The sequence below is a fragment of the Nicotiana attenuata genome, unplaced genomic scaffold (genome assembly GCF_001879085.1).
Source record: "Nicotiana attenuata strain UT unplaced genomic scaffold, NIATTr2, whole genome shotgun sequence".
In the NCBI taxonomy this organism is placed as follows: domain Eukaryota; kingdom Viridiplantae; phylum Streptophyta; class Magnoliopsida; order Solanales; family Solanaceae; genus Nicotiana; species Nicotiana attenuata.
The window spans coordinates 88,733-113,432 of NW_017670381.1; the positions used below are offsets into that span (position 1 = coordinate 88,733).

Here is a 24,700-nt window from a genome sequence, read left to right on the forward strand (position 1 = left end):
ATCTGACTCGAAAGGCCAGGGATGGCCGGGAAAAGAACATGGATAGAAGTTGAGCAAGGACTAGACCAGATCTCTTCGAGATTTTTCCATGAAATCACAAAAGCGGGCCACCATGAGACATAAGAGACCGGTATACGGCTCAAACAGCCATGGGAGTCCATGGATTGAGTGGGGATTTAAGGGAATTAGGGTGGTGGCGGCTAGGGTTAGCTTTAGGTTTCAGAGAGAATTGGAGAGGAGAGGGGATTCAAGGGCGGCGGACTGGTGAGAAATGATTTAGGTTAGGGGGTCGTTTGGGTTTTAAAATGGTAAGGGTAATGAGGACCGTTGATCTGGGAGATCAACGGTCGAGATGAGAGTGGGTAGGTGGGTCGGGTTATAAAATTTGGTTTGGGATTGGTCCGGTGGGTATAATTGGGTTGGGAATTGGGGTTTGATTTAGGCTATAATTGAAATACAAAAGGGGTTGTTATTTAAATAGCCAGTTTTCCCTTTTTAATTTATAAAAAAAATAGCAAATAGTTTCTAAAAATAAATTTAAAGTACTAAAGTGTTTTATAATACATAATTAACAATTTTAAAATTTAGGATCCAATTTTATGAGTATAAAACATAATTAAACCTTAAAATGGCTAATATTGCAATTATGTGCAATTTAGCTTTAAAAAATACTAAATATAATTGTAAAAATATGTAAAATTTACCTTAGCCATATTTTGGCATAAATATAAAAATCAAATAGAAGAATTCTCAAGATAATCATCTTGGAAATAATTATTGGGAATTTTATGGATAAAAAGGGGAAAATAAGTTAATTTAAGCCTTTAAAAATTATGGAAAAAATAGTAAAACACTTGGACATGCTTATGTATGCATATATGCTATTTTGAATGTGTTTTTCATATTAAAAATATATAGGGAAAAATTGGGTATTAACACTCGAAACATAGGACGACAAGGCCATACAAGTATTCGTATACATGGCATCTGTCTACAAGCCTCTAAGAGTACATATTTATCATAAAGGTCGGGACAGGGCTCCACCATACCAAACAATACGCGTCTAAATCATACTGACCAAACAAGCAACTCCGGAGCAAATGGAGCGCACCAATATCTTCCGTTGAGCTGATAGCCTACTTGGAGGACTCTCGACCTGTCTATCAGGAACTGCGGGCATAAAACGCAGCATCCCCGGGCAGGAGGGACGTCAGTATGAATAATGTACTGAGTATTTAAGGCACATAAATAAGTACATAAAAGACATGGAAGAAATATAGAGTAAGTGACTCAACCTGTAAGTGTGGATAACTCTGTAAATCATGAAATACTTATAGTGTCATGCATATGCGTATGAATGTCATGTCGTGCATAGATACATGTGTTCATAATATCATCAAGCCTCTGAGGGCATCCCATCATATCATCTCGGCCACTGTGGGCAAAATCATCAACGTATACCAGCTGATTAGGTGGTGGCGCGGATATAACGCCATAACCTTTCCCATATATATATATATATATATATGTACGCGTATATAACGCCATCTGGTCATGGGTCAATGTGCATGTATGAATGCATGAAATGCATATGAAATACGTTAATAAAATCTCTTGGCACGTCATAAGACCATTATGCCTCTGGTTAACATCATGAAATAAACTTTATCAATTTACGTATTTTCTGAGACCCATGAACAGACGATAGAATAATAAGACATATAGGGAATCAAGAACAAAGGCATCTCTAGTATTTCTACGAATAGAGTCATTTATAGAAATTGTGCATTTGCTCGTTTCGTTTGTGTTGTATAGATCATGCCAAAAATAAAGAAGGGATAGCCTTAAAATACCTATATGATCTCCTCCTTATTACTCAACCAAGCTCAGCACAACTTCTTGCATCTACAACAAGTGAAATGATATTGTCGTTAACATATAATGTCGTACCATCGTATTTGGCTAGTCGCATGACTTAAGGAAAATCGAGCAGCAACTCCCCTATTTTTAATACATCCCAAAGACCACTAAGGGTCATCAACAACCCGACAACAACAACTATAATCAACACCAACAACAACAACAGTATAATCCAATATGAGTTTCTCCGATTATCTTTACAATCATATTGAGCGGCAAGCTCGTTTCTTTTGCTCATAACAAGATATAAATTGAATCCAACTCTTATTCCATAAATTAGTTTATAACCTTCGGAGCATCATACTTATATGTACCATATTATTTCTAGTTTAAAACCTCCACAAAATGCCTTCCAAAATAGCCCCATACATCTAGCACCTTAATTTTTATCGTCAATCACTTGTTTTTCATCTTTTCTTCTTCAATCAACTTAATTAACACCTAGGAAATCTTAACAATAGCAGCCACAACATTATCAAATTATTTCTCACAATTTTCAGCCACCACAAATCATATTTTTAACCACAAAACAGTCCAACTAAAAAGACAACCGTATCCCATGTTCCTTCAAGTGAATCTTATGGTTTTTCACTCAAACAACACAACAAACACAAGATTAAACTTAGGCACAATCAAGAATATGCTATACATACCTTGGACAACAGCTACAACTCGAAACCCCATCCCAACTTAGCTCACAATAGCCCTCAATCACACCACAACATCATAGAAGTATTCTCTTGTAGTCTTTAACACCTTTGATGAGGATTTGAGTTGATTTCTCTTGAGTTTAGTTCTTGGAACCTTGGACAATTTCTTTTAGAGTTTGAGAGTGTTTTGCAGTAATTGATCTCTGGATATTGACAAAATATAATGGATAAAAACAACTTATAAGCCCACCGCCTCAATTCTCCAAGCAGGTGGGTAAGATGCCTGCTTGACAGCTTGAGCAGTACCACTTTTGTATCTCTCTACTCCGATATTGTATTGACAAACAGTTTGCAGTTGGAAACTAGACACATAGAGATTTAATTCCATATAAATATCTCCATGTAACTCTCAATATATTGGGAGAAAACTGCGTCGCAACTTGGCCTATAAACCTGCCAGTTTCTCCGAAGTGCGGCAACGTGACTTGTGACCCTTACTTTAAAAATACATATTTCTCTACCCCGATATCGTATGAATAAATGGTTTGGACCGTTGGAAACTAGGTTCCAAGATCTTCGTTTTGCTATGATATATGTCCCAAAATGACATCATAAAGCTTACGAATTTAATTTCTCAAAACGGCTCGTTACAAGGCAAATCTTAACTCGATTTTTTCATAAGTTAAGTCCAATTTTTCCCAAACTTTATATTTTATGTCCAAACATCATATATAGTAATATTATTAATTTACACTCATTCAATCATGATTAACAAGTCTCATATTCATTATACGTCACCTTAGAACGCACAGGGTGTAACACCAAACTTGTCGACTTTCGACAAAACTTATCTTCTTCAATTCGTTTAGCTTCTAAGCCTTCCAACCATATTGGTACTTGTTATTCATGATCTTAAATATTATTAACTTCCACGGTAACATGATTAACTTACTTTATAAATTTTTTTCAAAGATGATTTCATTTCTGAGCTTACATCAATTGACTTACGACGTACTCTTAAGTACGAAAACATGGGGTGTAACAGAAGGCTTCCCTCAGGTGGTCGATATGGTCTTCCTTTCTCTTTGACTTGACCAACATATTTTCTATATATACTTCCATGGTCTTGCCAAGTTGATCTTTGAACATTTTGGTCACCAGCCTCTAGTATGTTGCCCCCGCATTTTTTAACCCGAACGACATCACTCTATAGCAGTACGTCCCCTGATGGGTGATGAAAGTGGTTTTTTTCCTGGTCCTCCTCCTCCATGAGGATTTGGTTGTAGCCCAATTAGGCATCCAAGAAATTGAGCAGTTCGTGCCCGGCTGTGGCGTCGATGAGTTGGTCGATGTGGGGCAGCAGGAACGGGTCTTTTGGGCAGGCTTTGTTCAGATATATAAAGTCCACGCACATTCTCCACTTACCGTTCTTCTTTTTCACCATGACTACTTTGGAGACCCACTGAGGGTACTTCGATTCTCTGATAGAACCGTTCGCCAACAATTTCTCGACCTCTTCACGAACTGCGTCATTTATTGCAGAGTTGAACTTTCGTCTGATTTGCCTTACTGGGGGGTAAAGTGGGTCGACGTTCAGCTTGTGAGTTGCAATCTCCTTTAGGATACCTGGCATGTCCGCATGGGAAAAAACAAATAGGTCTACGTTATTTTTTAAGAATTGATGAAATTTACCTGGATCTTGGAGTTTATGGCCGATGAAAGCTTTCTTGCTGTGGTTGTCGTCATCTAGTTGGACGGGGTCGAGGTCCTTTACGGTCGACCCCTTGGCTTCTATGATTTCAGGGTCGCTGATGGCATCTTTCTTTTCATCGCTATCCGACCCCGACTTCGTTAATTGCTATGCTTCCTCGGCATTTCCTTTCAACTGTTGGGTGTACTTGCAGTCAGGGGCGATGCGGTAGCATTCTCGGGCCGTGCATTGCTCTCCCCGGGTGCAGAATACTCCCTAGAGGGTGGGAAAATTAATGAATTGGTACAAGCTGGAGGGGACGACTTTCATGGCGTGTATTCATGGTCGGCCTATGATGGCGTTGTACGTCGTATCCTGGTCCATGATGTGCAACGTGGTCTCCAAGGTGACGCCGCCCGAGCAGCGTGATTTTTCCAGATGTCTGCTCAACTGCATTGTTAAAACCTGTTAGCGTGATGCGACGTGGCACTTGTCCTCGAGCTCCATTTGGGTGAGAACTCGAGGATGGATGATGCACGCACCACTTCCATCATCGACCATGATACGTCTTACATCAATATCAAAAACACGTAAAGTAATGACAAGGGCGTCATAGTGAGGAAAGACCAAACCGTGGGTATCCGACTTATCGAAGATGATACTTTCTAAGAGTTCGTTATACCATTCGTGGGTGATTGACCGCTTGAGCTTGTGAGTGGTGGTGAACTTCACGCTGTTGATGGATGCGTCGTCGCCTCCTACGATGATCATTTGAATGGTCCGAACTGGGAAGATGGTTTGGGCGGCCCCTGATGTTGTTCTCGCCCTCAGGCGAAGTTGGCCCTCCCTCGATCGCTCATCAACTCTTTCAGGTGCCCTTGGTGAAGCATGTTCACGACCTCCTGTTTAAGGGTGATGCAGTCCTTGATCTTGTGACCCCGTTCCTAGTGGAATTCGTAGAAGGTGTTTGACTTTCTGGTGCTTGGGTCGGACTTCATCTTCTGTGGCCATTTTACCTTTTGGCCGAGCTTTTCCAATGCGTAGACTATTTCTGAGGGGGAGACACAAAAATTGTGAGCTAATAATAAAGGGGGCATACCTCTTTCATTTCGGTGGATTCCCGTTCACGGCCTGGATGGACCTTCGTCGTGACGTGGAGGCGACATGAGAGTGCCTCTGACGTAAGGCTGATGTCTTATTCGATTAGGCCGTGACCCTGCTAGATCTCTTCTGCCGAAGTTTCTTCGGTCTATCCTAGACTCCATTTGGACCGAGGTGAGGCGTTGAGTAGGCCCGTTGAGATCATCCTCATCAGCTGTTACCTCGACACAGTAGGCATTGTGTATCTCGTCCCAAGTGGTTGGATGGTATTTCATGAGTCGACCTAGAAACTTTTTGGTCACCTGCGGCCCACTTCTCCTCAGCCCATTCTGGAAAGCGGCCACCGCCATTCCTTTAGATACATTCGGAAGAGTCATTCTTACACGGTTGAACCGAGCGAGGAAGTCCCTGAGTCCTTCGCCAGGTGATTGCTTAATGGCGAATATGTCATTCACCCTTGCCTGCGCTTTCTCGGCCCCGACATGGGCGATGACGAACTTGTCGGCCATTTCCTCGAACGTTTCTATGGAGCGTGCAGGTAATTGCGAGTACCAAGTCAGGGCTCCGCCAGTTAGGGTCTCTCTAAACTTCTTCAGCAATATGGAAGATACTTGTTCTTTTGCAAGATCGTTGCCTTTCACTGCAGTGACATAGTGGGTCACATGATCCTCCGGGTCCATTGCACCGTCATATATTTTCAAGTATGGCGGCATTTTAAAAGTTTTTGGTATAGTATGTGGTACGGCCTCGTCGCTATACGGTTGTTTCACAAACCGGCTGGTTTCCCGCTTTGTTAGGAGTTTTGGGGCGCCCGGTATCTTATCTACCCTTTATTGATGCTCTCTCATTTGGTTGCAGAATGCTTTGTTCTCGTTCTCCATCTCCTCCATTTTTCTAAGGATGGCAGTGAGGGCGTCGTTACCTGCATCATTAACAGAATGAGTGATACCTGTCGAGGGAGGCTGGGTATATTGCTCATTGGTTGTTGTGGCGATGTCGACTCACACACCCTCTCTGCTCACCCTCTAAGCGGGTTTGTCGAGTATACTGTTCAGTGTACTCGTTAGCCATGCTTCTAGCTTTTTACTGCTGGCGGTGCTTCTTCCATAGTGGACGTAGAGGCTCCCTTTCCATGAGAAGCGATAACGCTGCCATAAGGTGGGGGGGGGGGGGGCGGAGGGTGAATCACTTTGCTTGGGTGAGGCGCTTGGTGTCACGTTCTCCTCGTCTTCTCCGTGAATTTCATTGATGGTGTTTATGAGATTAGTAGTAAGGCCTGCCACTGCTTTTAGTCTTTCTTCTCTATTTCCTGCCATGTTATATTATGCAAGTAGGGGAAAGAAAGTTTTGTATTTTGCTATTGGCGTGTTTTTGCAGATCTAGAAAGACTATGATTTTGACTAGAAACTCCCAACAGACGGCGCCAAATTGTTTGACCAAAAAGTATAACACTTTTTGTTAAACTAATTAAAAGATAACTAAGGCGGAGGTGAATCCTAGTCAAACATAATAATTCCTAGATCTAGCTAAGTATTTAAATGATACCGTCTACTTAATGCCCGGGGTCGGTTATCAAATCATTAAATGCATGCTTGGGAGAATAAATGAAGGATGAGTGATGAGCAATCAATATGGAAAGTGGTAGTAAATGTAAATAGGAAGAACAATTCATCCAAATATCAAATGATGTGGAAGATACATCCTTCTAACAACGAAATATGGCAGTAAGTAAGAAAATGAACAAGACTTTCTTGGATCGTGTGAGTGGAAAGGAACAATAATAAAATCAATCACTGTGGAAAGGTAAACTTTGTATTTTCTCTCAAGAGTCAACTTCTTACAATTTTTTTTCCCCAGAACGAATCTCACGTGCCCCTTTCCCTCTCTCCCCTTTTCTATTTATATGGGATGATCTCTAAAAATCCTAAAAAAGTACAACAAAGAGAATATTCCTATCGCTAGTCCCAAGACTACACTAGCCGTTGTTCCTATTCTTCGCTGCTCGACCTCGGCCTGGCCGCCCAAATCGAAACACAGTCTTCTCACATAACGATCTTCTCACGCCTGATTTCCTAAGCCGGAGTTTGACCCATACAATTACTAGGCTGTTAGTAATTACACCAATTTCATTTACCATGTAACTTTCTAAACATACCCTTAGAGGATTCATTACAATTAGCGCCGTGCATATTCCGCTGCAATTTGCAAGTGGAACCCAACCCTTCCGCGTTTATGGCCAAAAACATCCTTAAACTATAATTCAAATCTGCACTACATCCTTAAACTACGACATTGACAAAAAACATCCTTCAAGTATCCAATAATTATCAAGATTCATCTCTCCGTTAGGTGGCAGTTAAAAAATTAACAGACCCAACCGACATGTGCAACACCTGCGACTTGCCATTAAAGTTCTCCAAATTAGAGACCCACATTGTCTTCTCTATTTCTTGAGAGAACAAACAAATTAAAAGCTAGAAGAAACAAAGAAACTGGCTCTTTTCTAAACAAGTATTACGAGTTATCAACATTTGTATGTGAGCAATTGAAATAACAAAATTAAAAACACCAAACTCACTCAAACCTTGAATAATAACCTCCACATACAAAGTAGAAAACAACGAACAAACAGGACTAAGATTACCCAGTGATTTTACTGTGCTTCTTCAGTGGTTTGAGGGATGAACTGTTATGGATTTTCGCTGAACCTCGTTCAGTTATTGGCATAGATTCTTATTATTGAGTTGGCTTGGTTTTTTCCTGAATTTTCTTAGATGTTTCAAAAGTCTTAATTTGAGCATTCTTTAAATCGATGAGGTAGATACAAGACCCAACATTTGGAAGTAAAAAGTACTTTTGACCTCCAAGAAGCTTGACCGAATTTGTCTCTCATCGGTTATGTACATGGTTCACAAACAAAATATAATTTCTATATAGTGTATTGTTTGAAAGAGGAACAAAAATCTTTTGACGTTCTAGGAAAAATTCATAACTTTTAATCATGTCATCTGCGAAATGGTGACCTGCAGGCTACAAATTGCTCAACTATTTGTGGCATAGTGGAGAACTTAGCAAGGTTGAGATGAAACTAGAATAAAATAAAATGCAGCATTTTTTGTATAATATTCGACAAAAATTATTACTCCATATATTCATTCTTTGCCTTCTAACGCCATTGCAGTCCTGTAGATGTTTTTGTCCACGGGAAAGCTCATCATATCTTCGTTTCTTAGGGAAGAGAGAAGATAATTGTAAATGTGTAACTCACGTGAATTGCACGTGATGGGTACCTCTGTTAATTTTTCAACACAGCCCTAAGGGAATGATTTTTTTTGTTACGCTTTAATTACTTGGAGGATGTTCTTTGTTCAATGTGATAGTCTAAGGATCCAGTTTAAGTTTAAGGTATAGATAAGGGATGTTTTCTGCCAAAAACTCACCAGAGGGGCACAGACATATTTTCTTTTTTAAAAAGAGAAAAAGGAAAAATCGTAAACAAAAAAGTCAAAAGAGTCGCTTCACAATGAGAAATTCTAAAGTTATCATTGTCCGAGTGGGCGTGACGACGACGACGACAATAAAGCTCGACAAACATTGCCGGAAAGTAGGCTGATTCCTTCTTCAAAAAGTCATTCAGCCTCTGTAAATTCTCTCACCTCACCATTAATTTCAGTTCCACCAATAAACGGTAACATCTTTTCTGCCTTTCACATATTACATACGCATGTATTGATGATCCTGATATTTTTTCTCCCTAATTGGACTGTTCCTAATGGGTTCTTGATTATTAAACTTAATTAACTCGAGTGGCATTTAATCACCCGCAATTCAGCGGTGTTCCTGGTGTTTAAACTCAATTATTTAGCATTCTACTTGTCATTTCTCTCTTTGCTGTTGTAATTTAAGAATTAAATTTCTTAATTTCGTGGTTCTCTTGTAGTATATGTTGATGGTACGAGGCACAGGCTCTGTTGTGGACTTGGAATTACAGGTTGTTTGATATAGTTGTTGCTGCTTTGACTGCCATTTAGCATGTTTTGTAGCCCAATTTTATACTTCTGGAAGGGAAAATTAGCACTTAAATCCCAGCGTAGGCAAAAAAAACATAGGTGATTTCTTCATATCTGCTTATGCCTTGGTGACAGAGTTATCCGGTACCTGTGCCGGTTGGAGGTAGTAGGTACTCGGTACAAGCAAGTCTTGACACCACGGTTGGCAAAAGAAGAAGAAAATTAGCAATTAGCTTATCTCTGGAAGCAAGCTGTACATTAACTTCAACGCAATAGCTGATTGACATACACATATTCCTATCACTTAATTTCAGTTATGTTTAGGATGTCTAAAATAACTGGTGTTATTCTTTATTTTTCTGTAAGTTGTAGTTGAAGATTTTGTTGTTCTTGATAGTGGGTTGGTTGCTATTGCACCTGCTACTTTCTAGCTGCAAACTATGTTGTCAAAGGCTCATTTAAGGCGTGCTTAACCCCTGAAGCTCAAAAATGCTTAGGGAGGGCACTTCGCCTCGCCTAAGGTGCGCTTCAGTGTAGGCAAAGCACTAAGGCATGCACCTTATTGCCCATGCGTTCTAATCTTGAATGGAGCGGCACTAAACATTAAATATAATTGACAAAAAGATATATTAATTGTTGAGGAAAACATTATGAATGAAGTTGTTACTCTTTTTTTGCGTTACATATATATTTTTATGTTTTCTTTGCGTCTTTTTTACTAAAGCCACACTTTAACTGTTCTTTGCGCTTAAAGCCCCAATAGACCTGAAGCGCTTTTAAACCTTTACGCCTTTGACAACAATTCACTTGCTAATGCAATTGTTGCTGCTGGTTTATGGGTTTCTTCTTTTATCCTTTTATCTTCTTTAGTTGAATTCTCTGCTTGCCTCTAGCCGGCTCTAGGATCATTACGAAGCTAGTAAAGATGCGTCCATTCTTCAAGATCAATTAAGTGCTAGATGTTTCTTGGTCAATGGTTGTATAGGCAATTTAGGCTTGTCACTCTGATTGTTTCACCTCTCCATCTTCTCTCTGTTCTTGTCGATTGTTTCTTCAATATGAATAAAGTGCTAGATTGTTTCTTGGTCGAAGGTTATATGGAAGATTTAGTCTTTTTATTCTGATTTCTTTCTCCAATATCTTCTTTCTGGTGCTTTGTTGATTGTTCATTGTGGAGAGTTGGGAAGGAGTTAAGCTTTTACGTACTTTTGTAGAGAACCACAAATGACATGTTTGGTGAAACAAATGCCAAGTTCCAGTCCAGAATGTTCCTCTAGTTTCTTTATGGCTTCTAAACTAAAGGTGGATAGTGGTGCATTAAAGGTGTATTTGGTATGAAGGAAAATATTTGGAAAAAATATAAGGCATTAAAGGTGTATTTGGTATGAAGGAAAATATTTTCTTGAAAAATGAGTAGTTTTATCACTTATTTTCCCATTTTTGGTCGGTGAGTGGAATTTTTTTTCCAGAAAATATTTTCTAGTGTTTTGTTAGTGAGTAGAATTTTTTTTTATTTAAAAAATGTATAACTTAGCCAAACGCTATGAGAGACGAAATGGTAAAGGGGGTGGGTGTGGGGTTGGGGTGTTGGGGAGTTGGGGTTTGGGGGTTTGGGGTGGTGAGGGTGGGGAGTAGGGGGTGGGAGTGGGGTGGTGGAGGTTGGTGGGGATGGGGAAAGCTGAAAAAGAGTTTTAGAAAATGTTTTCACTTATCTTAGGAAAACATTTTCCTTCTATTGGAAGAAAATGAGTTCACGAGGAAAATGTTTCCAAAACATTTAAACCAACCAAACGTGGGCAAAGTGAAAAACATTTTCTGGAAAATATTATCCTTATACCAAACACACCCTAAGGTTTTTGGATTTACTTAAACATGGTTCCTCGCCCTTTGTTTTGCCATGCTTTTCTTTTTCCCGGTTGTTGTTGTGGCAATTGGCAAAGCTTATCGAGTGATGGTAAGGAAGGTGCATGTCATATGATGAGGTCTTCTTGCAGTTCCATTGCAGTGTTTTTTGATTAGTCAAATCAGTGTCAATGGGCAGAAAAAGGGGACAGGAAGTTGTAATTTTTTCTTTTTAGGGGAGGGAGGGTTTGCTGACATGGACGTTCCCTTATTCATCGTTTGTCTCTTCAGGGAATGGCTTCTTCTGGGGACTCGTGGATCAGGGAATATAATGAAGCAGTAAAACTCACAGATGACACCGGTAACATGATATCTGAAAGAACTTCATTGCCCGCAACAGGCCCAGAAGCACAGCGTCATTCATCTTCAATAAGGAGGAAGATCACAATATTAGGAACTAGGCTTGATAGCTTACAGTCTATTGACTCTAAGCTTCCCGGAAAGCAACATTTGTGAGTTTTCTTAATCTGAGTCTTCTATTGCATAATGCTGTTTGAATGTATCAAATTCTTGTAGTTTAATCCATAAGTTGTTGGTGAATTGTCCACATGGAGGATTATAGTAGAGAAAGTATTTCCATAACCCGAGGCTCTCTTTTGTAGTCACTGTTAATATTTAACGATGTCCAGAGTCTTAGTTGTGTAACTTGTGTTAGTTTGCAGAACTTTTACTTTTGTACTTGGGAAATAGTATCCTTTCAAATCTTGAGGGGGGAGGGGGGCAAGCTTTACAGGAATTTGTAGCAGTTGTCTATCCATATATCTCGTTGAACAAGTTGGCCTAATCAGTGTCGTCAAAGGCGAAAAGCATTAAAAAGCATTCCAAGTCTATCAGCACTTTAAGCGCAAAACACAATTAAAGTGTGGGTTTTAGTTAAAGAAGGCGCAGTGAAGAAAATCCATCTCAAAAAAGGCGCAGTGAAGAAATAAAATAAAAATATGTAATGCAAGAAACAAGTGACAATTTCATTCATAATGATTTCGGAAACAATTAATATATCTTTTTGCCAATCATATTTTTTGCTTTGTACCACTTTATTCAAGGTAGAACTTATAGGCAATGAAGCACACAAGCGCATTCCCTGAGCTTTTTTGAGCTTCAGGGCTTAAGCGCGCCTCAAACGAGCTTTTGACAACAGTGGGCCTAATAGCCATTACTCTTTATATGTCGCTTCTATATAGATTTGTTAAGCCTTTTTCGTCTTTGTGTGCAGGACAGAGAAAGAGATGAATCGTCGGAAGGATATGCTTGCAAATTTAAAATCAAAAGCAACCCAAATGGCCTCCACATTGAATATGTCGAACTTTGCCAATAGGGACAGCTTGCTTGGACCAGAAACAAAGGCAGCAGATGCTATTAGCAGAACTACAGGCCTTGATAATTATGGTGTTGTTGGTCTTCAAAGGCAAATTATGAAGGGCAAGTTTTTATATACTTTGAAAACTTCTCTTGCTATTGGCTTTTCTGTTTCATTTGTATGTTATATGTTGGCTTTATTATTAATGCAGAACAAGACGAGGGGCTTGAGAAATTAGAGGAGACTGTGATAAGCACCAAACATATAGCATTGGCTGTTAATGAGGAGCTAGGCTTGCAAACAAGACTCATTGTATGAGTTTATATTTTGCTGGTTCCTACTGAACTACCTCTACAGATATTTCCCTGTGAAATATGGCTTTTCTACTATTGAAGTTGGATATTGACTTCATCTTGCTTTCGTTGTCTCACTCAATGCAGGATGACCTGGATGAACATGTTGATGTTACTGACTCAAGACTTCAGGTGACAACTTTGTCGCTTTTGAAACAACTCATGCAAACCTGATATTGTTGGTTGTTAACATTGGTACTAATTTTTCTGGTATTGCACTTCATAACTTCACTAAGAGTCTACAAACATCTTTCAGCTTTCACGAAAATATTCTAGGGAGGTCCATCATTGGGGATAAGTAATCATGTCACGTTTAGTTGGAGAAAAGAAAAAAAGCTATTCCATGTTGAGTTCGTATATGATACATGTGGAATAATTTTAAATTAAGTTATTACACCCCCACAACATCCTTTTCTTCTTGGCTTTTGGTCATTCGTTGATTTTGAAGAACTGATGCAAGTGAGTTCGAGTGTTGAAGTCAATACCATTTGGGTCCTTTCGCTATATGAATCCCCATTCTTAATTCTTCATAATTTAACTTTTTGTTACTCTAGCCATGAACTTACTGCAGCCTGCCTCATTTATACAGGGAAGGCTATGCTTTGTACATAGGCAGAGTTAATGCGTCCCTTTTGATGACATTGATAATTGTTAAATATGTGTGGCTTATGACCCTAGAAAACAAGTTTTTTACTGTCGGTTTTTGTGGGTGGGGGTTGGATTGGCGCTGAATGCTCTAAGCAAAATTCATCCTTTTTATTGAGGTAACAGTTTATCGGTTTGATGGGAAATCTCCACATACAAAGTGTTTTAACGTGATTTTTTGGTCAGCATTTAACATGATTATTTACGAACATGTAATCCAGAAACAAAAAATAGGATTGTGACACTAATAGGGACACTCCTCTGCCTCCAGCTCTTTGACTTCAACCTCTGTAGCATCTTTTTAACCATTCTTGTCATCAACTGTTCAATTCCAAATATGTTCCAGGCTATGCACCATATGTATGGAATCAAGCGATGAGGCTAGCATGTTTGGCCAAGCTTCTAAAATCAGCTTATTTTGTAAAGTGTTTCTCTCAAAAGTGCTTTTCAAAAAAGTACTTTTGGTGAGAAGTAGTTTGTGTTTGGCTAATTAATTTAAAAGGCATTCTTGAGCAGCAATTAGTTTTGACCAAGCTTTTTAAAAAGTGCTTCTAAGTGTATATTTCTCAAAAGTGCTTTTCAAAAAAAGTGCTTTTGGGAAAAAGCTACTTTTTCTGCTTCTCGAAAACTGTTTGTGCTTTTACTCAAAAACATTTTTTTCCTTCTAAAAGCTTGGCCAAACACCTTAACTTTAGAAAAAAGCACTTTTGGACAAAAAAAAGCACTTTTAGCTAAAAAGAAGCTTGGCCAAACAGGCTATAAGCAAGCTGATTATTCCTTTTAAGCGTTTATTCAATCTTCATGTATAAACCTAATGCTTTACCGCACCAAAGAAAAAAGGAAGAAGAGGGGCATGTGACAATTTCCTGGAGTACACATGGATGAGGAAGGACAAACTAACTATTTTTACTAAACATAGTGTTGTGCACCACAGATACTCATAGACATGGTGAAGTTTCTAGAATTTTTGAGCTTATAATTGTCCACTGTGAAATAAACTACTTCTATGCATGATCTATTTTGTTTGATGTGCAAATATAGCTATATAGTCTCAAAAAAATGTGCATGATTGATGAAGAAAGGTGAAATGCCATCATCTTTGGAAATTAGGAAAGTTTGCAAATTACAGAGTTACTCGAATCCACAATCTTATCCAGAAGCTTTAGATCCGTCCACATTTGATATTAAAGCATGTTGTCTAGGAGCTTTGGGTGGCAAAGAAAACAAAGAGAACACAAGAAAAGAAAATGTAATATTATTTTGATACTTATGAACTTGCAATCAGACAAAAAATATTAAACATAATATTCATGGTCAAAGAACTTCCAGCTCTGGGCTCTTAGGAGAATATAAGAGACCTCGATGCATGTTAACAAAGCTGTTATATCTTATGAATCTTGGTAATATTGATGAAAGATTTCAGTTTTCCGCTTTTATGCACACCTGTGCGAGTTGGAGGACATTGAATGTGTCTCGGGCAAGGTGTTCTTTCCTTTATCTTTTACTTCTACAATACTGTCTTGGTGATAATTCTCTGTTCACATTTAACTTACTGTTCCCTCTTGTTGTTGCTGATAATTAAACAGCTAGTTGGGAGGAAGCTTGCAGTTTTGAACAAACGCACAAAGGGTGGTTGCTCTTGCATGTGCATGCTTTTATCGGTGATTGGGATTGTACTACTTGTTGCAGTTATATATATGTTGATAAAGTATTTGTAAATGGGTGGAAAAAAAGGTAAACTGTAAATGCAAAAGAACTATGTCCCTCTGCTTCTCTTTTCATGCATTGCTTGGGTGATTTGATATGTTCCATGATAGTGATAATTGACTTTTCTGTATTGACGACATATTCTAAGCTCATGTTCTACTTTGCATGTTTTCAAACTTGAAAAATTGTTAAAGCTTGTTTGCCTCGTTTTTCTAAGGGATGTCTTAAATTATGCAGCAATTCTTTCTTCTTTGTGAGGAGCAAATGTTAATATTTCAATCACATGAATCATAATCAAATTTGTGTGGAACTTTGTATTAGAAATCACATTGTCTGTACTGTTCTTCCACGAATTTTTAACCTATTGATCCTTTAAGTTGAGGTGTTGATTGACTCATGGATTGAATGTATAGAGTCTTAAAACTTTGCAGTTATGGGTCCAGATTTGGCTAAAAAATGACCGTTTCGGATTTTAATTGCGACCACATGAGGACTAAACCCATTCCTCAAATATGATACTAATCACAAAATGTCACTCGAGTTTGAACTCGATGGATTTTTGGGGTCAAAGACTTATCGGCACCCACTTGAGTTTTGGTAGCACGTATTCCTCCTTGGACGTTTATCAGTTCATAAGAGAATTATATAATTTTTGCGATTTACTTTTGCCTATCTTTTGTAGTATTATTAAAAGCAAAAAGTGCAAAAAAGTCACAAGGTTCATGGCGCTTGACGCGAAAATTGAGAAGTTAAGCACATGCTTCTTGAAGTGAATCGCACAATTTACAGGAAATGTTAAAAATAAATATCAAACATCCATATATTTATTACAGTAAAACTTAAATTGCAGTTAAAATTAGCATTTAATAGACAATTATATTGATTTAATCCAATTTCTTGAACAGTCGTGATTTAAAGAAGCGACCGATTCTTTCTGGCATCACTTGTGCACCACTGTATGAAGCGCAAAGTTCCGTAAATCGCTGATAAATCCTCGCTTTGAGCAACGAATAGATGAGTTTTAAAAACATTGATATTCCCGCAAGCAATAGAGAAGTTGATGAGCATCTTTTTTTGGTCATGAGTCATGACACTAGTTTTGGCACTCTTACCTTTTGAGAGTAAGAGTAGTATACGGATTAGGAGACACGCGATTGATAATAGAATGCTCTCTGCACACCTGTCTTTTTCATTAAAAGTGTTTTTAGTACGATGGAAATCAATTTTCATGAAAAATATTTACTTAGATAATTAATTGGTGACTAAAAAATATCAACGCACAAGACATTAAAGATTAAAATAAATATAAGCAAATCGAACAGCGGTCTGCTGAAATTTTCTGAGTATAAAGATTGATAATAATGTCTAATAGTTTGTGGAAGCAAGTGAGAAAAAATTAAAAAAAAAAAAAAGTTAAAATATTTATAAAAAAAGACTTCCATTCATAAGCGAGTAAAGTCATTTCCCTCCTTTTGATAGAAAATGTTTTCCTAGAAGAACATCTTACGTACCCATACACCAGAATTATGATTTTCTCATGAAAAATTTCTTCCTGAAAAATGACTCCCGTCGTATCAAAAACATCATCATATGAGGATTCACTACATACACATACTATGTCCAGAATGGTTTTGAACTTTCAGTTGTGAATTCTAAGGATTATATCTGCCAATAGGAGCGGTATTTCTAGCCCAAACTTGATAAAAAGTTGAGGTAATCGGGTGAAATTCAAAAATAGGCGCAGTTTCAAAGTAATTGAAATTTAGCCTTTTTTTATTTAAAGATAAATCTGAACAAAAACATTGTTCAAAATCCGAAAAATATTCCAGCATAATATGCTGGAGTTCGAATTTTTTATGTGAATGAGTTTCAGCATAATATGCTGGAAGTTCATACACAGGTGCTCCAATCTCTAATATATTATGCTGGAATTTTCCGTGTTGCAGCAAAATAGTGACTATTTTTTAATGACTTTGCAAATGCTAGCTATTTTTCAATCCTGTTCGAAAATTGGTTAGCCCCTGCAATTTTACTTGTTATAAATAGGTTGTTTGTGTGAAAATTACAAGAGCAACCAACTTTAACCAAGTTGATGTATTATGAATCCCATGCTTTGCTAGAGAGGAAATAATCAGCTGATATAAAAATGTTACAGGCGTGTTGTAATAGAAAAACAGACCAGAGACGGTATGCATATCATAAAACTCGTCATGATTTCTACAGCCACATGTAAACACAAATCTGACCCGTTGCGGTACAAATAAGTGTAAGGAATCCTAAAAAAATAATTATTCAAAAAAAAGAAAAGAATGGACAGAGAACAAACTAAGAAGGAGCTAAAAGAACAGCCTCCGAACAGCTGGTCGAGGTTTCGTGGAAGGAGAGTCTGATGACCTCAGGGTATCAGGTGATAAAGTTCTTTCTGTGGTTCCTTTGCTCTTATCAACTAGCTTTGCTCCTCGAGGGTCAGTTAGAAGATAATTCTGAAATGACTGTGCGAAACCAGTTGCAATTAGAGTCACGTGGATCTCTCCATTATAGCGCTCATCCACAACAGCACCGAATATGATGTTGGCGGATGGATCAGCCAAGCTTGTGACAACCTGTGAGGAAGTATTGCCAAGCAATGACTATTAAAAATACCGCTTTGTTCGTGAAAGCTGAAGGTTTCTTTTAAGAACTTTTTGGAATAGAGTGAAACTACATGTATAGTTGAAGGTTTGGAAAAATAAAATAAGTAAAAGAAAGTTCGACGCACCTGGGACACCTTATTCACCTCCTGCAAAGTAATATCTTTTCCTCCAGTAATGTTATATACAACACCAGTTGCAGATTGAATTGACGATCCAATGAGAGGGGCCAGAGTTGCTTGTTCAGCTGCTTCCTCAGCACGGTTCCTACTGGAAGAAACCCCAACTCCGAGCATAGCAGTACCAGAATCTTTCATGATTGCCTTTACATCTGCAAAATCCACATTTACCAGCCCAGGTATCTGCAACCAAAACGAATGGATTAACAATAAACTTTATTTCAAGATCTATAAATAAGTATCTAGTGAAATAATGTTCAAAACATGCTATCTCGTAATTAGACAAACATAACATTCTGGAGATATAAGTTTATTTCAGAAAACCTATCCGATGGTCATTAATCAAAACATAGAAGCAGCTAATGACAGTGATGATATTAAACTGGACGGACTCGGGAGAGGAAGGCATCCTGCACTCACTGCTAGAATTTTTATCATTTTTGCACCTTATTTCCAGTCAGAAAAATGCAATGTTGACAACAAAATAACAAGGCCTATTTCTGCGACTGTGCATGCGACCGCAAGTGTGTTTCATAACAGGGAGATCAAGAGGGGATTAGTTGACAACAAAATAACAATGCCTATTTCTGGGACTGTGCATGTGATCGCAAGTGTGTTTCATAACAGGGAGATCAAGAGGGGATTAGTTGACAACAAAATAACAACGCCTATTTCTGTGAATGTGATCGCAAGTGTGTTTCATAACAGGGAGATCGAGAGGGGATTAGTTGAGTTGGCTATTTGAATCATTTGTCTCCGATACGCTCTACTCAGCATATACGTTTTATATAAAGAAAACTATACCATGAAATTTCAAAAGAGAACTTATGTGGAACAGATACTGAAAGAAAAAGAAAAGAACTTCTATGGAACCTTAGCTGATATAGAAAAGAACTTCCTTGAAGCAGATAAAGAGATACTGCATTTGGATGAAGGAACTCACAGTGATTATATCAGATATTCCTTGGACGCCTTGACAAAGTACATCATCAGCAAGAAGAAAAGCATTTTGAAGTGGTGTCTGCTCATCAGCAATATCCAGAAGACGATCATTGGGAATTACTATAAGAGTATCTACATTTTTCTGAAGTTTTTCAATTGCTTCCAGTGCCTGGAGATCATTAAGCTAAAATTATAATCATGAAATAATTTGGGAGATAGGAACACAGGATAGTGGCATGGAAAAGAAAAATCAACCAGTTACTAGAACTCTGAGAATCTTGTTAAGGTTTAGACTACTGAAAAATGTTGCCTTCAAAAGTACTCAAAATCCTTTAGATTCACCAACCGCCACCTATTTATGAATATTTCCATTTTCTTCTAATAAAGGCTGGTGTATCCCAAGCACAGCACCCCCACCCCCACCCCACCCCCACGATACACACACATATGGTAAACCACACCCCCAAACCTTCCGTATCGAGGAGCCAAACAGCGGATCCAGCAACTCTGCCTTAATTTGATAGAAACCCCTTAACATACCCTAAGATGCCTTGGATCCAATTAGCATTATGCCTTAAAGTTGAAGCATCACTTAGTAAAACTTCACTGACACGTTTAAAAACAACTCCAAACAACCATCATGCTACCCTACTATCTTCTTTCCCAGCACTGCCTCAGCCAACCTGTTGTCAATTTGTCATACTCTGCATAATATTTAAACTAAGTGAATTCCACACTAACCATGCTCGAAGATTTCATGGATATTAAATTGCATTTAACCACAAATATTTCTAGTTCTTATAGAGGGACAGAAACCCCATTTTTTGGATCTGAAGCAAATAGTTGAACCAGACCAAATTATATCTTTTTTAACTTCTTGCTCTTTAATTTCTTACATTTCTTCTATTCCCTTAAATATCCTACCTGTTTATTTTGGATGTCACTTAAATGTCATAAGATAGAAATCTCCAAAAGTTCAGGAGAGCAACAATCACAATTAGCTTCTTCAAAGAGGATGAAAACGGCACCTGCCTGCAAAGATCTTTTACGTCCTTCAAAGCTGAACGGATACGTGACGACACCAACAGTCAAATAACCTGCTTCTTTGGCTATTTGAGCAACAACAGGAGCAGCACCAGATCCAGTACCTCCACCCATGCCTGCTGTTATAAACACCATATCCGAACCTTTAAGAGCATTTGCAATGTGTTCCTTTGACTCCTCGGCTGCCTGTTCCCCCAACAGAGGATTGCCACCAGTACCTGCATTTCTAGAAGTGACTTTTATGAACAACCCATTCTATAGAACAATAAAGGGTTAAATGCTTATGTTAACAAAGAACACTAGCCTCAAAACGTATTAGCAAACAAATGCATCCTAGTAGCTACAGCAACGTATGACTTCAAATTATAACATAGATAAAGCAAAAGACTGTCATCTTCTGAGTGACTCTGAATTAAGGAGAGAGAAATAATCTATAGCTGTCTCTGGAGTTGGGCTGAGTATCATACTATAAGCGTCTTGCTATTCTTTCGCTAAAGTTTTGCCAACAAGATTCATGATATAAAAATAAATAAATCTTATATGTTAGATTTACAAATAGCTGCTCTAAAAGAGAGCTTCTGAAGAATAAATTTCTCTACAGATAGACGAAAAGGTGCGAACCAAGTCCACGAGTCAGAAGCTCTCCAATTTGAATTGGGTTCTCAACCGTAGACTGCAGCAATGCTTGAGCATCCGTGTTTACAGCATAAAAATCAACACCCTATTAATGAACATGAAACATTGAGATTTATCATGTGAAATGAAGATGCTAACAGCTAAATGTGATGTATAAAATGTTCTAGAATTGGAGTATATTTGCCTTTAGGGAAAAGGTTGAGTTTTTGATGGTGGGTGGATCAACTAATTAGCAGAGAAGAGGCAAGAAACCGAGTAATAAATATAGAAAGGGCAGATCAAACAGTCAATAAAAGTGATTTCTAGCTTTTCTTCCTACCCCACAAGTTTGCATAACTCGCAGACTGAGAATACAATGTAACAGTATAATTTGAATCCAAAGTACACAACCATGTGATCCATTGCATATTATAGACCTTTTACTGGAAAAGGCATTATATGGCCATCATAAGAACATTACAGAGTCAAGAAGAAACCGGAACTAAAGCATCTTTGAGTGGACAGAGTATCCAAATCTAGCTACCATCTTGTTTAAGCAAAAGGCAAATCTCAACTCTATTGAAGAAAAAGAGTGATTGTGTGGTTGTGCTAAAAACAAGCTATAGCGACAGGGACAACTATGCCTCGGTCCCAAACAAGTTAGAGTCTGTTATATGAATCCTCACTGACTCCATTTAAATCATCTCATACCATTATTATGCAAATATAAATAAAAAGTATTAGAAGGATAAATCTTGGTTACCACTTAGGAAAACGGTCAAAAGAACAAATTAAGTAGCTGCAAGATCCATTAGTATTTCAGAACAAGTAATCAATTGTATTGCGAAGGCTGATTTCTAATTTCATATACTAAATAAAATGAAAACCAACCAATTTGATATTCATAATTAACAAAGACTTAATTTTTGTGGGGTTGCACAAAGAGACACAAGAAAACAACAAAATTAGGGGGAAAGGTGAAAATGGAGATATATACATAAAAAAGCCATTAACGCAAATAACCTGTAATCCGCTGCCTATCATACGGTTAACAGCATTGTTGCCGCCGCCACCGACGCCGACAACCTTAATCTTGGCAGAGGACAAGGAACTGCAAATGCTGAATCTTTGTCGTTGTCGTTGTCGTTTGCAGAGGCTTTTCGGAGAGAAGCATTGTATGAAGCGAGTGCTATGATAAAATGATAAGGAATTGGAAGAAGATGACAATATATCGATTCCTGTGTTTGAAGAGAGTCCTAACATGGCCATTGACGTATCAAAAGTTTTTTCTTTTTTATTTTTTCTTTTGATAATTTGGGGAAGATGAGGGAGTTTACCTGAAAGAAAGTGAAACCAACGGTTTGTTAATACAAAAATCAAACCAAAGTAGACTTTCTGTGTTCAGTATCGTCTGTTTTTAGAGTTTTTTCTCACATGAAATGTAATTCTAATTTATTCAATTTACTAGAATTAAAATCAAAATTTTCGTGTCTCATATATGTATGTTTAGAGGGAATTAAACAAGTAGATGAAATCAATTGAACATCTATATGCCACAATGAGGTTGAGAGTATAACTTTGTGACCAAGTGTGAGGGTGAAGTTTGAGTAGCCCTACTGGGTTTGAGGAGTGATCTAATTGCTGATAATTGTTGGGTTGTTGTAGGTAAAAATGGTCCCTTCCAAGAAACGACAAACTTCAAGTGCCTCCATTGGTAGGCAAGCAGGCACATCAAGAGTTATAGATGTGGGCACGTCAGGTCGCGAGCTTCTGTATCCTCTCGCCCATATAATCAGAACAGTTTTGCTCCTGGGAAGCCCAAGAACGATTTAATGCAAGGCGTGGAAAATGCCAATANCAATAAATCAAGATACTTTTAAACGCTTTTTGGTAATACCTACCTTAACCTAACTTTTTGCAGGTGAAATATGCACCATAAGTTTTTTGCCCCTACTTTATTTCTTTTTTGCTTAGGTTCCTATATTTAATTTGGTAAATATATTATTCTTTTAGTCCTTCAAAAATGCTTGAAAACTTGTGAATGATGGTGAATAATTATGCACAAAAATAAATTTAGAATGCTGATAACAAGAACCTTGACTCATTTGATATTGGGAGAGTACTCTGTCGATCAAATTTTCATAGTAATTCTAAACTTATAATTAAATTTCTCTTCGGTCTTATTTTTAATAGAAAAATTATTTTGAAAATATAATTTAGATTTAGTGATTTAACTCAATTATACAATAGAAAATAAATTCAAAACTTTTTTAAAATTAATAGATTAGAATCTTGAAAATAAAATAAAAAAATATTTAAATTTTATCCAATTTAGTTAATCAAATGGGGATAGAACAAAAGAAAAGGGAGAGGTGCTTAGCAAGCGATCAACTTATAATCTCACATTTATTAAATACGGTTGATGGTCACATGCTATTGAAACAAAGATATATATATTTTTCTTAAAATAATTTAATTTGTCAGAAATCATTTAATCATTAATTGGTTGGGTAGCGGAATTTTCTTTTAAAAATAAAGCATTAATGAGTTATGATAAACTAAGTTAATTCTTGGAATTTGTTTTAATAAATTTGGATTTTTCTGAATTTCATCTAAACCTAGGCTTTAATCACCATATTTTTATGGCATAAACTATGGTCATATGAAATTATGAGTAGTTAATCAATACAACAACAACAACAACAACAACATCGGCCCAATAAAATCTCACTAGTGGGGTCTGGGGAGGGTAGTGTGTACACAGACCTTACCCCTACCCCGAAGGAATAGAGAGGCTGTTTCCGAAAGACCCTCGGCTCAAGAGGACAAAAAGACAAAAGGAGACAAAATCAGTAACACCACAGAAATAATAGGAAAATAGGAAAAATAGTGAAAATATGAACAACATGAAATACAGAAGAAAGATACAAAGCAAAAGCGAAATAGTATCCCTACCAAACTAATCCCACAAAGTTATGACATAAGGCAAGAATCAATGTAACGACCCGACCGGTCGTTTTGAGCTTTTGTATTTCGCTCGCCAGTTCTCGGGCATGTCTAGCCCCGTATTATATGATAATAGGTGAATTTAACTATAATCACGCCTTAAATAACCACCTTCTTGTATAGTTTTGATGATAAAAGTGATAACAAAATGCTCTTATTAGTGCTTTTCATGATTTGCAGGTGATATATGACCAGGGAAGGCTAGGGAGTACTTTTGGAGTCAAAAATGAAGAAAAAGAGGCCAATTGTGAAATTCCCCAAGTAAACCATGCAAAACAGGCCTGGAGATTCAGAGAACTGGGTTGACCGCGGTTCCACCGCGACCGCGGTAGAACCGCGGTGGAAGAGAGCTGCGGATAAATTGAGATTCAGAGAAGGCATTTGGCCGCGGTTTGACCGCGACCGCGGTAGAACCGCGGAGGAAGCAGAAAACTTCAGGGACTAAAGTGTAAAACACGGGATTTTTAGACCTAAACCCTATTTTAAATACAAGACTTCGCCCAAGAGAGGCATGTATTGAATTTTAGAGTATCTTGGCAAGGAAAACAATTGTGAGAGATCACCCAAAACATCTTTCTTCTTTTCTTTGATTTTTATTGCTAGTTATGATGAATTTTATCTTAGTTTGTTCTCCCATAGCCATGAGTAGCTAAATCCTTTGTCTAAGGCTTTGATGGAACTTATTGGGGGATGAACATCTTGTTTATGTGAATACAAATTGCTAGTTTCAATCTCTATTTGTTCAACTTTGTGCTTGTTGTAGTTAATTGACAGTATCCTCAATTAGCTGTGCCTATTTAGTGTGCATAACTTGGAAAAGAGTGCACATTTAGGTTATTGTTGAACAACACCACTCCCAAAGTATAAGAGGAATCTATAATTGCGGGTTTAAAGGCGGGATTAGGGATAACGAAGCCTTGGGTGTAATCTAAAGTGAATTGTACGAAATAAAGTAAGCTAGTGTATCTCGGGAGAGTGCAATTAGTATATTACTGTGATTACTCAGGAG

General features: G+C 37.8%; 3 protein-coding genes across 4 annotated transcripts; 1 reads left to right on the forward strand and 2 right to left on the reverse strand.

The window, feature by feature from the left end:
- Positions 1-4,728: 4,728 nt before the first annotated feature.
- Positions 4,729-6,074, reverse strand: LOC109238631. Its single transcript, XM_019405115.1, has 2 exons — positions 5,402-6,074; positions 4,729-5,162 (listed from the first exon to the last, which is right to left on the reverse strand). Exons 1-2 carry the CDS (start codon positions 6,072-6,074, stop codon positions 4,729-4,731), a joined length of 1,107 nt encoding a protein of 368 aa, XP_019260660.1.
- A 2,778-nt stretch (positions 6,075-8,852) lies between these two features.
- On the forward strand, positions 8,853-15,513 carry LOC109238635 (syntaxin-52-like). Of its 2 annotated transcripts, XM_019405118.1 has the most exons (7): positions 8,853-9,049; positions 9,302-9,352; positions 11,505-11,725; positions 12,487-12,692; positions 12,782-12,882; positions 13,011-13,055; positions 15,155-15,513. In XM_019405118.1, exons 2-7 carry the CDS (start codon positions 9,305-9,307, stop codon positions 15,284-15,286), a joined length of 753 nt encoding a protein of 250 aa, XP_019260663.1. In that variant the 5' UTR covers positions 8,853-9,049; positions 9,302-9,304; the 3' UTR covers positions 15,287-15,513. The 2 variants fall into 2 exon arrangements, with proteins under 2 accessions (XP_019260663.1, XP_019260664.1); XM_019405119.1 differs by lacking the exon at positions 9,302-9,352 and having other exon boundaries at positions 8,854-9,049.
- A 1,925-nt stretch (positions 15,514-17,438) lies between these two features.
- Positions 17,439-22,187, reverse strand: LOC109238636 (cell division protein FtsZ homolog 1, chloroplastic-like). The gene is made up of 6 exons (XM_019405120.1): positions 21,709-22,187; positions 20,692-20,791; positions 20,059-20,288; positions 19,028-19,195; positions 18,034-18,267; positions 17,439-17,878 (listed from the first exon to the last, which is right to left on the reverse strand). The coding sequence occupies exons 1-6, from the start codon at positions 21,952-21,954 to the stop codon at positions 17,612-17,614; spliced, it is 1,245 nt and encodes a 414-aa protein (XP_019260665.1). The 5' UTR covers positions 21,955-22,187; the 3' UTR covers positions 17,439-17,611.
- Positions 22,188-24,700: the final 2,513 nt, after the last annotated feature.